Here is a 13,970-nt window from a genome sequence, read left to right as displayed (position 1 = left end):
GGATGATCCATTGTCTGCTCTGTAGTGGTGTTAGCAAAAGGCTTAAAACCAGTAGGCGTCACATTCTTCTTCTTGCTCTTAAAATCCTGAGGATACCCAATGATTTTGTAACAGTTTTCCTTTAAGTGACTCTTGTATCCACAGTGCTCACAGATAAGCCCTGGTTTCTTAGGTTTGAATCATCGAGTCTTCCTTGCTAACATAGTCAGAGGATCATTGTTCATGTCAACCACTCCTAAGGACTGTTGGATTTCCTCCCGAGTCACAGTGGCATAAGCCTCAATCACTGATACTACTGGTCTCCTAGCCAAGAGGTTACTTCTCACACTGCTATAACTTTCATTTAATCCCATAAGAAATTGCAGGAAACGTTGTGACCTCAGATGTTCAACATATGGTCTAGACTCTTCACAATCACAGGAAGGTAGATGAGCCAACACATCTAGTTCATCCCGTAGATCTTGTATCTTCGAGTAATAGCTAGTTACAGAATCTGTACCTTGTCGCAAGTTGAAATTTCTGTCCAGAGATGATAAATTCTCGTCAAGTTCGATATATCAAATCTCTCCTTAAATTCACTCATGACCTTCTTGGCATTTGAAGCATACACAATACTAGGCATCAATTCACTCGAAACAATGCTTCTGATCCATGATAGACTATCGCATTACATTTCTCCCATTGCTCTGCTAATTCTACTTTGTATGTCGCCTTGACACAAGTTCCCTCCACAAATCCGAGCTTGCCTTTACCCCGAAGTGTCAATTTCATTGCTCTAACTCCATATGACATAATTCTCTGGCCCACTAAGCTCAGTACAAGAAAATAGGCCTTTAGAAAGAGGAAATTTGGTCATTAAAAGTCCAGATCCGATCGCTATAAGTCAATAACGACCAAGAAAAATTCGGTCGTCACCGGTCGTTAAAAGCTCCGACGTTAAAAGTTAATGACCGATTTTCAATCCGGTCGTTAAAGACCCTTTAGGGACCGCATAATTTCCGATCGTTATACATCGTTTTTAGCGACAAGATTTTTTCCTCGTTAATGTGTTATTAACAGTCGTTAAAAGTCTCAATGCCAATAACTAATTTGGTCCTTACAAGTGCTTTTAGCGACCGAAAGTCCCTTCGTTAATTGTATAATTATATTTTTTGGCTCCAAATTTCCCTTTGCTAATGCCTAATAAACTATTTGAGAAACTTGTTATTCAATAGTTACTATGACCACATTCCCTTCGCTACTGGAAACTTTTAATAAATACAATTACAAAATATATATTTCACTAATAGTAATACTTATTTTATAAGCTTTCATACAAACACCAGACACATTTGAAAATGAACCAAATGATTGATATTCTATTAATACAAAGATCTAAGCATCACATTAGCAGAAAGAAATTCAAATAGTATAACATCATCACATTACCAGAAAGCAATCCAAATACTATAACATCATTTTTAACAATTCCTAAAAAGAGAAAAAAAATTGCAGCATATGTACATAAGACAGTGCCTTCAAACCATCCCTAACATAACAAAATTCTCTTGTTCTTCAACTTGATGTGCACTTTCTTCAACAATAGGTTCTTCAGACTTCCAAGTTTTTGATCTATTAAAGTAAAAAGTTTATGTCAGTTTGTAACAAAGAATAAACAATTAAAGAAGAAGATCAGATTCATTAAAGACTACACTGATCGCCCTAGTGAAATAATACAATCATCAGTTGGCATAACAGTAGGAATGTAGCAGAAAAATGACGCATTATATTTCCTACATTCACGGACAATGATCAGAAGACTGGTGAAGTTTTAAATCACACATCCTAGTCATACTAAAACCTGCACAACAAATTGCCTTATTCTGGCAAGCACATTCTATATAGAGTTTCATGTGATTCTACACATAAGGAGGAAAAGCGATTGAGATACAAAATGCATATAGAAACTTTTGAGAAAGAGTCGATAATGACTTCAAATCAAGTCTCCATGAAGAACCGATAATTACTTGTTCATATACCAAATTTCCCTTTACAACTCACCTTTTGGTTCTGTTTTGAGCTATATTATTTCATCAGTTCTCTGTTCATTGAGCTAGATTATGACAACTCTAGGTAATATTGGGTATGGAACTTCATTCTTGCTTATAAATTTACGTGTCTGTCTCGATGACTATATTTTTATTTAAATTCATAAACCTTAATGTAATGGAAAAAAATTCACATGAGCATTGTACAATTTCATCGCAGAGTGTAATATTAATGGCATCTAGCACACATCTGTATGCAACTTCTAGCACATGCCAGATGTATAGAAGCAAACAGTATAATGGATCAACTTTCCAATTTATTATGTGAGAGAATTCACTTTTGATAATTATAAGCTCTTCGCATTATCTAAGTGGAGTCCAAAATAATATCAACCCAAAACTATATGTATGCTATTTGGTTTCAAAGAATGCTATTTGGTATCATTCTTTGAAAGAAGCTGTAGCGTAAAAACATTTTACTCGAAGTAATGCAACTGGTTTTACTCCTCCTAAATAATATGAACTAGCACTGGTAAGATGAAATAGCTAACTTGGGAGAAGTCACCTTCAACTACTGTTAAAAACCAGATGTTACATTTGTCAAGAACAAAGTCACCATTAAAGTTGTTGAAAATTGAAATACTAGTGTTACTTGCTAACTCTATCTCATGCCAGGCAATCGAAGGAAGGAGATGAAAGAACATCAAAAAATAATTGGGATTGAGACAGAAAGCTCATTTTCATGGCACTTACAGTTTTATTTTTCAGAAACTGTTCCGTCTCAAACAGATAACGATGGACTTATCTTATTTTACTTATGCATAAATGGAATATTAAAATTCTCAAGACAATAGTTCAGAAAAAATCAAATGCTTGATAATTGGGCGTAACATGGGATCAAACTGCTGGCAGCTTATCCATTTGGGGATGTAGTTAAATAAGTTGGCAGGATTTGCAAAAATATTTTTACATACTGCAAAAAAGATCAGCACAAGAGTGATAGAATATTCCCATCATTCTAATCGGTACTGATTATCTCAACTCTCAAGTACATTTATAAATTATTCGCTGTGAATATGTTGGTTTTTGATAAAAGAAACTAAGAGTGAAGCATAGACAACATTCCCAGAAATCATCTTCCTCTATATCTACAGGTCAATATCAAAAACCTCCATTGAGGAAGGTTCCAAGTAATACATACAACAATGGGATTAAAATCAACTCAGTATTAAATGTCCCTCCACCATTTTTTTTTTTTGGTTTGAGCTCTATCTTTTCCACAGGCAAGGAAAAGTACAAGAAGAGGTGATTAATGTAAAATTGTATTATTTTTAAGTTTTAGATAAAGTATATTTTGAAAGGTGATTAATAGGATTTTTAATCTACTAACCTGTTAAATGCTTCAATCTATTGTTCACTTGAAGATGATGATGAAGCCTGTTTAAACACTGCACTTGCAAGTTGTGTATATTTACTCTTTAGAACTTCGCATTTACTCTCTAGCCCTTCCATGCGTCCTTTTAGTTATTCATTTTCTTTTTCAGTAGCACTCAGCTTTTCCAACAATGCAGCTTTTGAGGAGTTACCACCTTTTAACTCCTTAGCAGTAATTCCACCACCAAATCCAACTACATGACTCTTGCGTTGAGGTCCGAAGCACCTTTCTACGACCTCAATGTTTGTAAGAGACGATTCAGATTGCACAAGTTCTTGGATTTTTGCCTATAAATTACAAGACTATTGGACATAATACAACACAGAAAATAAAATGATGTAAAATAAAATTTAACAATAAACTTACATATTTTTCATTGGTTTCAGGTTCGACAAGCTTGTCGTCCTTCTTACGAGTCTCAAAAAAGATAGTTGCCATATCTGGGGGGTTTCCGTCTTTGCCTCCCTTCACATTTAAATAAATAAGTCACATAAATTTTTTAACAAAGATGAGGTTTCTTAATAAAAATTGCAATATTTACTCACCAATTCATAAATGATCTCTCGAATAGGCTTACTACCCGTACGATGAGGCATAGTCAACTTAGACCTATTGATCGAGTTTCTTGTACTTGTTTCCTAAATTAACAATACGCCACCAAAATTATAATTAGCCACTTAATATAAGAAGATGTTAATAAATAGTTATCAAACCTTACCTTAAATTTTTCAGTTAAAAAATGCTCTTTGACCAGCCATTCCCAATCACTCTTGTCTACCCCCTCTGGCACATCTCTTAAAGCATCGCGGAATGGCTTATACTATATGTTCTTGTGCATCGATCCTCTCCAATTATTCCATAACTTTCACATATGTTTCAAGACATGATCTTGTTGATCATTTATGTTATCACTATCAAATTTGTCCTATATTATTTCACAAGTATCATTAATAATGAAACTCAAAATTTTCAAATAAATTAGAAAAATAAAATATTAACCAATTATGTGTATCACAGGAGATTATAAAGCTCATAATGGTTATGTGAGTTCTAATTTATAAAGAGGGCATATTCCTTAAAGAAAAAAGTGAAGCAAGCATCAGTTGATATTTGGTTCTATTTGACAGGCAAAAGAAAGATACTTATGCACAAATATACCTGCAACAGTCAAAATGAGAGGTTAGACAAATTTGAAGCAGCAAATATGCATGAGTGAATATTAATAATAGAAGAATAGGTGTATGCCATGATTAAAGTGAGGAACGAATAGTAAATCAGTTATAAGTGCATCTAGAGAATCTAAGAAAGTGTGGCAACTATTACATCAAAATCTCCAAATATAATGCAAATATTTTTTGACACCATTACATTATTAGATTAAGTTGAAATATAATAACCAATACACCTCTTCATAGTGAACCCAATACAGTAACATGAATAATAATAAAGTACTAATAAATTAAAGATTGTGACATTTCCCGAAGATTTGCTCGACAAAAAAGTACAGGCATTTCTTTAGCTGCTGACTAACAAACATGGTTTCGAATACATACTCTGCGTATCAAAATTACGGTGAGAAGCGCAAATATAAAACTAGTACCTAGTATGTTGTAGGATAGAATAAAGGAAAAGCAAAAGCAGAGTGTTACTTAGTCATTTGCTGAAGCATTAACAAATCATGATCTATGGAGCAGCCAAACTTTTTAAGTGCTTCTCCCTATTTGATAATGATAAATAATGCACACAATATCTTTCACAAAGATAATACCTGATCCAAGAACTATGTAGATATTGGTCTTTTACAATATCTACTTTTACTCCTGCATAGGCTAAAACATGATGAATTTTATTTACATTTGGAATTGACACCTCTAATTATTTACGCCGGAGTAGTTCTTTTTCAGAAATAAAAAAAGTTTCGACAAGTTCACTACATTCAAAAACTGCAGACTAGTACAAAAATCTAACATATTTGTAACCTTTGTGTTGTATTATGCATTCACGAATTACAGACTAGTATAAAGTCACAATTCACTTAAATTCTTTAGTTTCCAGTTTTGTGAAGCATTTCATTCACTTAGAATTAAACTCGCAATATAAATGAAAATAACTTCAAGCGTACGCTTCAAGAAGAGTCATGGTTTTAGTCAAAAAAAAAGAAGAGGAGAAAAGTCATCAATACATGCCTACAACAGTAACAAGTGCCTATCTCTGTCTTGACTGTACAATTGCAATTGAACTTTCAATATGGTAAAACCAGCCATTCAATGAATGATGTAAGCTCACAGTATTTCCTTTTCATTTGTGTTAAAGAAATGGAGAAGGCAAATCAAGATAGTAATACTTTAAATTCTTACATTAATAGCTTGCCACATGTGCTCCAGCTTATATTCTTCGATTTCCGTCCATGAGTGTATGCGCAATGGGCACATATTACGATCACGAACTAATACACCTAAGTGTCTCGTAAATAAGGCATGATGCTTCCCAACAACTCGATTGTGGTAAAAAGTGACTCTCAACTTTTCTCCTGCTTCGAGTCCTGCAACTTTTTTACACCTGTTTTTTCCTCACTTTTTTGGCCTTTTCAGATTCATGTGACCCTGTAAATCTCAATTAAGTCAAACATATATAAAAATCCAGTACAATAACAACAACAAAAATTTACAACTTAAGACAATAATATACTTATTTCGCTTCTCTGAGTGCCTTGCATCGCTTCTTCATTAGGGAAGGAAGCATCACATTCCAATATTGGATCAAAACTAGGAGGCCCAAGACTATCCTTCTGAGCTAGCTTATTCTGATTAGAAGTTACTGCATTATAGTTTTTATTTTTGCCAATCGAAGTTCTCTGTTCAACGTTTACTCTTACTTTTTTGGCCTTTCATATTCATATGGACCTGTAAATTACAATTTAGTCAAACAAAAAAAAAATCAGTACAATAACAACAACAAAGATTACAACTTAAGAAAATAATATACTTGTTTTGCTTCTCTGAGTGCCTTGCATCGCTTCTTCATTAGGGAAGGAAGCATCAAATTCCAATATTGGATCAAAACCAGGAGGCCCAAGACTATCCTTCTGAGCTAGCTTATTCTGATTAGAAGCTACTGCATTATAGTTTTTATTTTTGCGAATCGAAGTTCTATGTTCAGCGTTTACTCTTACTTTTTTGGCCTTTTCAAATTCATATGGACCTGTAAATCAAAATTAAGTCAAACAAAAAAATCCAGTACAATAACAATAACAAAAAATTACAACTTAAGACAATAATATACTTATTTCGCTTCTCCGAGTGCCTTCCATCGCTTCTTCATCAGGGAGGGAAGCATCACATTCCAGTATTGGATCAAAACCAGGAGGCCCAATACTATCCTTCTGAGCTAGCTTATTCTGATCAGAAGCTACTACAATATAATTTTTATTTTTGCCAATCGAAATTCTCTGTTCAGCGTTTACTCTTACAGAACCAAAAGCTCTGAAGCTTTTCCCTCGTCCCCTTGCTAAGGCACCAAGTGGAACGTATGCATGCTTAACAGTCTTCGAAGTTGATACCATTTCAAACTTCTGAGATTTTGATGGATTCATGTCAGCCTGATAGAAACAAAAATAGTTGATTAATAGATTTTCATGTCAATTTCATCATATATGAACATGTGAAGGTGTAGGAAACAAACTAGAAAGTTAAATGGCAATAGACAACAGTAATGAATAGAATTGACAGAAACATAACACATGAAAACTTAAAGATAACAAATATTTAGTGAGTCAATCAATTATATATGAACATACAATCAGCTAAGAAGAAATCCACTGGTAGAGTTTTAGAAACGTTTTCCTTTCCTGCAACTTAACCCGTAAATCAAATAGTTTTTAGTATGGAACTTTCATTATAATAAAGGAGTTAACAAATTAAAAGCAGGTGTGATAGAACTCCAAACCTTCTTGAGTTCTTTTCCTTTTTAGTTGTGAAGAATTATCTAACTCCTCTAAATCATCAATATTCTTTTGCAGAATGTCAAAAGAATCATTAGTATAGCAATGCAAAAGGAGAAAGAAACAAACATAAGCAAACAAAAACATATTAATCACCTCTATGAATATTAGTCAATCCAGTTCTCAAGAACATTTTTAGAGTCCATTTAAAAAATTTCTCATACCCAACATTCCACTGGTCTATAATCCAAGTAAACAAGTTATTCTGTCAAAAGTAACATCCGGTTGGAGTACCTGTGTAGGCAAATAATGTCTTTTACCTTTTAGTTTTCTGGCTCGGCTAGGATTTCACTTACTTATTAATGACCAATGCAGTTAGTATTTAAATTAATACTGTCCTTTTCATTTAAATGGTGTTATGTTTGATCTGACTACAATACTGGTAATATAGGTTTATCTAGAAAAATGGGGATGGGTTAAATATAGATTTTCATCTTAGTGGTATTTTGAATTTTGTCTACTTGCATATTGGCTTTGCATAGACTATCAGGAGAGTGATTTAGAAAGAAGGGAAGATCAGGTTCACAGTGTACGGTATATATGAGTTTAACATATATTTTCGTTTGTCTTGAGTTAGCTCTGTATGGTTGGCATCTTAATACAAGTGATTTTTCAAATGGATTTGAAAGTTGAAACTTTTTCTGCTCAGGTTCCTCAGCTTTGGGAACTGAGTTCAGATATTATCTGGTTTGAAACGAGGTTGGATGTGGTGGCATAATTTCTTTTGACTACCCAATTGTCTATTTTCCACGGGAATAGCTTTGAAGTTGAAAACAAAACTCATTCTACTCTTTTTCATGTGTATTCGAACAGATATCACTTGCATATTTTAACGGACAGCCAAAACTTTTAATCAGTACAGTAGTTGTTTCGACTGGTTTTGTAGTGGATATATACATTCGTGCAAGAATGAATTTCTTCTTACCATGCAACTCAGAATGAGAGATAGAGGGAGATTGCTTCTTTTTTGGGGGGGTGGGGGGTGAGGGTGGGGGTGGGGGGAGGTGGGGAGAGGGGTGAAGGAGAGATTTTGTGAGCGAACTTTCTTGTTTAGTTATGCTTAGCTTCCATAATTGCAAAGTGAAAACAGTTAAAACAGGAGAGATTATGTTAGTCAAATATGAGGTAGTATTATTTTGGTTGTCTAGTAAAGTATGCTTTTGTTTATGGCTCAACACTTTCAAGATAGAGGTAGATGCATCTATAGTGTAGAACATATTTCTGCACCTGGGATAGAAAGGGTTAGACTTTTGGAGGGTAGGGTAAACGAAAGATGGAGCTTTGTGTTCATTCCTAAAGAGTGTATGTAGATTTAACACATTGCAAATTACTTATCTTTGTTCTTGGGAAGTGAATTTTAAGTATACATCTTCTTAAGGTTATTTGTGAGGTAGCATTCAAGACAATTCTAAGTATACATCTTTTCCTAATCATGTCTTCAAAAATTTCAAAAAAAGAAAAAGTCTCTACATCATTTACATTCAGTTCAAATTCTTGAGTTTAAGGAAAGATATATTCTTAGCATATCCATATTCTCACAGGCTTGTAAAGAAGTAGAAAGGTCCAAAAGGAATAGATAAGAAAAAGGAAGAGGGGAACAAGGATTGTACACAAATTCAGAGGAGCATGACAAGAAGCTTAAAAACCACTAGATGTCTAACTTAGTAGTCAAACAATGGGATACGAAAATTATGTATCTTAGAAAGAAGCAAGTTCGAGCAAGTACATACATTATACGAAAGCTCCACGTCCAATAAAATAGATTTAGAATCGCATATGGTCCATTAACCACTTTACAAAGCATTAGATACCTCTACGAAAAATGAAGACACAATTCTCCACTAAAAGCTGGCGACCTTATGTGAAATTAGAACTAGACAAATGCAAATTTTGGCCAACCACTTTTAGTCTAGAGGTCAAGATAGACATGAAGGAAAAAAATCAGCTGCATTAGATTGTTATATGAAGCTTAGATACAGAAATATTATACACTACAGGGACATCTAAGTGACATTACTTGTTGATATAGCGATATGTTTCCTTTAATAAGACCAGTATATTATTCATATGTGCAATATATATATACTCTGTTTCCCCCATCCTCTGAAAAAAGAAACACAAATAGTTCAGTCATGCCCCATTACTTGAAAACAAGGTAAACCAACCCCCTCCCTTCCCCTCCCCCCACCCCCCAAAATAAAGGAAGTTAGAAAAAAACGGTAGAAAAGGAGAAATCTTTCTAATACTGAACAAATAAAACCATACGGATATGTTCAAATGAGTGGCTAAACCAAGAAAAACTGGCAAGAGCATAAGTATATACTTTTACCATACATAGTATGTTCTCCAAATCGATTGATCAGTTATGCTATTAAAAAAAATCTCCTTTCTTTCAAAATCAAACTCAATCCACATATATAATCTGCTTTACAAGATGAATACACATATTTGACATATAAAATTAAGGCGAGCAAATATCAATCAAACAAAAAAGAAACGTTTATCAGCAATACTCTTAAAATTTGGATGTAATTATATATTTGAAAGATATGTAATTCTAAGAAGAAATCCAATATTTGATAAACACAGAGATAATTGATACATAATGAAAGCACACAGGTTGAATAGAAGTTTACAGATTACCTTGACAAGAAGGAAAATAAAACCCTAGGTTGTAAAGAAGAAGCCAACTTGTGATTCTTTGCAGATCTTTGATAGCTCAAAGCTAGCTACGTGCGTGTATTCTTGTAACTGCAATTTGTCTCGTTCTCAATTGATAAAACAGAGAGAAGTTATCTTGTTCTCAATTTTGATAAAACGGAGAGAAGTGTTTTATTTAGGAGGGGTGGTCACGAGAGTTGAGGGTTGTGGGCTGATTGTGGATTGGGTAGAAAATAAAGAGGGAAAAATTGGCGCCTATTTATTATTTGTCTTATTTCTTATAATATATTTTAACGTCCGGATTATTTTAATTTTTAAGGACCGAAAATTATCCCTTCGTAAATATAAACAAAAAATTAGACTTTAACGATCGAAAAAAATATGGTCGTTATACATACACTTTTAACGACCGGATTCATATCCCTTCGTTAAAATTTTGTCGTTAAAAGTCAATATTCTTGTAGTGTTGAGTGGAATCAAAACTAATCCAGGAGCATCTCCGACCTGAAGATAAAGGGGATGATTGTGATCAAGTGATGTAACTTCATTTTCCGCCATGACTTGTTCATATTAAAGCCCTAATTTTGCCAACTTTGCCGGAATTTCACGTCGAAACAGTCAATTGAGAACCTAATTTCGCTAATTCCACCGGAGATTCACACTGGAACAACGAATCTTAAGATCGGTGCTCTGATACCAAGTTAAATTGAGCTCAATTATGACCAAAATTGAGAAAAAAATAGAATCGTATACATGCATTCTAGAAAGAAGAAATTGGGAAGAAGAGAAAAAAGATATTCTCATTATACAGATGAATATATAAGTTTCAGTGCTCTCAACTCTCGCGTGCACTGCGCGTGCAATCTTACTAACTCATTAACAACTTATTTCAGCTGCTCATATATCTCCAATATAAAAGGAAAAAAGTCAAAATTGCCCCTCAACTATTAAAAATGGGACAAATTTACCCTCAATTTACAAATGGTCCCAAATGTATCCCTACTATTAATAAATTGAGCCATCTCCGCCCTTAAAAATTAATAGACCTTCATTACTTTAATCTATTTTAAAATTATTTAACTGATGACAAGGATTGCCACATCGAAATAAAACTTGCCCCACCTTTTTTTTATATCTTCTATCTACTTCTTTATCTCAAAACAACCATCACTTATTTTGATTCCAAAAATGGTGCATACCTGATCGCTTGATTTCGAGAAAGTTGTGGCTATGACTGATGGAGATATTTAAATTGAATGCTTTATTTGGGTGTTGGATTTGGGGATAAGGCATTGGTTAAGTTTTTATAATTTTATTGGAAAATATGGTGGAGAAGAAATTGATTGTAATAGCCGTTTTTTTTTTCTTCCTTAAAATGAAAGACTAGATGTCTAAAGACAGAATGTTTCATAATTCACATCCGATTTACTGTGGCATTTCTCAAGATTTTCATTTTTGTGTCTGTGCTTCTTATTAGATACTATTATTTAAGAAGGATATGCTAATGCACATAATTTTTAGAATTTAGATTGGAGTTAAATGGACAATCTAAATCGAGTTGGAAATTATAAGACTCGTTATTGACTGCAGTTTAATGTTGGGGTGAAATGTGAGTATCTCACATATAATCCTTCAGTAATTAAGCCTAGCAAGAATTGTTTTGATATGAAAAAGAAGACACAAGCATAAGAAAAGGATGCGATATGTTTTACTCCAACATGGCAGTCCATATCATTAGTTAAATAATTTTAAATATATTTGGGACCATCTATAAATGAAGGCTAAAGTTATCCTATTTTCGATAGTTGAAGGGACTAACGAGGGTTGTGATGGAGTGATAAGTACTCCTTAGTCCTTAACCTTGAGGTCTCAGGTTCGAGTCCCTGAGTATAAAGTTGCCTTTGTTAGGGAGCATTTTACCTCCGATGTGGGACTTCTCGGTGCGAATCCGTATTTAATCGGGCCCAAATATGAATACCGGACACCGGATGGGAAACCAAAAAAGATAGTTGAGGGGCAATTTTTGGCCCTTATTGCATCTGCTAAATCTCACATATAAAGTAGCAATGCTTAAGATCCTCAAAAGTTTTCGTACGGAAAAAGTATGGAGTAGGTTGGATCTTTTTTCTCTATGAGAAGACAGTTGTGTATACGGTGGAATCCGTGGCGGATTCACCCTTTATGGCGGGTGGTATGACACCCGCTAAGTTGATAAAATTATTATATATTTATGTAGAATTTTTTTTAAATTAAGTTAAATATTTGATTCTGTCCAGTCGTAAACTAGATAAAGGTGTCATGTCTGGTAGACCTTTTTGAAAGTTTTTCTCGTGTGTAAAATTCAAGTTCGAATTTATCTTGAACCTTGTCTCATTTTCCATTTTCATTCTACCTTTTATTTCCTTGTCCCAGTCATTTTCTTTTTTGGCTACCTCCCAAATTTTTGTCGTTTATTATTTTTATATGTTTTTTCTCTATTCTATTATTTTATCTGCGATCTTTAGCAAGAACACTTAAAAAAGAGCCTCCAAAATTTAAAATTTTCATAAAATAAGCATTTCTCTTAATCTCAAGTCTTTTAATTTTTTCTTTCAAAATAAAAAAAATGTGGGTCTTGGTCGAAATTTTGGATTGAAATCAAATTAATTTTCATAATTGTTTTTTATTATAACATAAAAAGTTATGCTATTCTATGATTCTTAAATACAATTTAAATCTCTTTACTATTAAATTTTTATGAATATTTTGGAGGTATTGCCTAAAAAATTATGAGATTTATAATTTTAATTTTTGGGATCCTGTAGTCATCTAATTGTGCATTTACTTATGAGGTATAATTTATTTATTGATAATATTTTTTTTATTCTGACTGGCGAAATTCCCTTATGAAGATGTTATTTTACTTGTGCAAGTTTATTTTTAGCATATAAAAAAAAGATGTAGTTCCCCGGAGAAAATATTGATTTTACTTGTATTGTTAATAATAAAAGCATGATTCCTTCTTTTAAATGCTAATTACATTTGATTCTTGATGTTTGAGATGTAGTTTTCATACAAAAACAATAACATACCCGGTGAAACTCACAAGTAAGGTATGAGAAAGAGATTCAATTTTCATATTTGAAAATAAAAAATACCAATTAAATTGCCGAATAAGCTAACAAAATTAAACCGAACAAACGCTTCTAACAAACTCTAGATATTTAATATTACAAGGTGTACATTAAAGGAAATTATCATACCCGACACCTTCAAATCTTAGATCCACTTCTGGGTGGTATGGTTGCTCCTTCAAAACTATAAATTACAGCGAACGACAATGTAATTCAGAGTGCTCCCTATCCAATAATCTATTATGAGGCTCAAATTGGAAATAAAAAAATAAAAAAACATTTACCATTCCACCACCCCTCTAGTATACACATTAAGCTAGGGGTTCTTGTTCCACTACAAGTAGGCATGTTCATGGATCGGATTTGGCATATTTTGGACTATCCGATCGGATTTCAGATTTGATAAATTGCAATCCGAATCCAAATCAAATTAAATTCGATTCTGATTGGATTTTGATATTTGGATCGGATAAATATTTCGGATTACGGTTCGGATTGTAAGCCTTATATATTAAGATGCTTATTCCATGAGTTCATCTCTTAGTGATCGGTGTAGCATAACCATCAACATACTCTATAAAGAGGGGATGTAACAACTGATCCATAAAGATTTACCCAGCTAGAACGAGAAGGAAATACATACTCTATAAGGATAAACAACATCAACAATTCAATATGGATTCAAAAGGTTAAACTGAAAAATATTAGTTGATAATTGTAGCAACATAACTAAA

At 33.3% G+C, this 13,970-nt stretch overlaps 1 protein-coding gene across 2 annotated transcripts; it reads right to left on the bottom strand.

The window, feature by feature from the left end:
- Positions 1 to 1,338: 1,338 nt before the first annotated feature.
- On the bottom strand, positions 1,339 to 10,327 carry LOC107814173 (uncharacterized). Of its 2 annotated transcripts, XM_075247948.1 has the most exons (10): positions 10,106 to 10,327; positions 6,745 to 7,060; positions 6,448 to 6,663; positions 6,151 to 6,365; positions 5,820 to 6,065; positions 4,181 to 4,387; positions 4,008 to 4,100; positions 3,829 to 3,927; positions 3,418 to 3,749; positions 1,339 to 1,611 (listed from the first exon to the last, which is right to left on the bottom strand). In XM_075247948.1, exons 2-4 carry the CDS (start codon positions 7,052 to 7,054, stop codon positions 6,334 to 6,336), a joined length of 558 nt encoding a protein of 185 aa, XP_075104049.1. In that variant the 5' UTR covers positions 7,055 to 7,060; positions 10,106 to 10,327; the 3' UTR covers positions 1,339 to 1,611; positions 3,418 to 3,749; positions 3,829 to 3,927; positions 4,008 to 4,100; positions 4,181 to 4,387; positions 5,820 to 6,065; positions 6,151 to 6,333. The 2 variants fall into 2 exon arrangements, with proteins under 2 accessions (XP_075104049.1, XP_075104050.1); XM_075247949.1 differs by lacking the exon at positions 3,418 to 3,749 and having other exon boundaries at positions 1,491 to 1,611.
- Between the last annotated feature and the right edge of the window lie 3,643 nt (positions 10,328 to 13,970).

Source organism: Nicotiana tabacum, chromosome 24 (genome assembly GCF_000715075.1).
Source record: "Nicotiana tabacum cultivar K326 chromosome 24, ASM71507v2, whole genome shotgun sequence".
In the NCBI taxonomy this organism is placed as follows: Eukaryota; Viridiplantae; Streptophyta; class Magnoliopsida; order Solanales; family Solanaceae; genus Nicotiana; species Nicotiana tabacum.
This window is presented reverse-complemented; position numbering and strand designations above follow the sequence as displayed.

Bases quoted from the DNA above. Each gene is read 5' to 3' on its own strand.
- LOC107814173 (XM_075247948.1), bottom strand. From the start codon at position 7,054: ATGAATCCATCAAAATCTCAGAAGTTTGAAATGGTATCAACTTCGAAG. The intron at 6,664-6,744 runs GTATATTATTGT...TTTGATTTACAG, and splicing joins CACTCGGAGAAGCGAAATAA to GTCCATATGAATTTGAAAAG. The intron at 6,366-6,447 runs GTATATTATTTT...TGTAATTTACAG, and splicing joins CACTCAGAGAAGCAAAACAA to GTCCATATGAATATGAAAGG.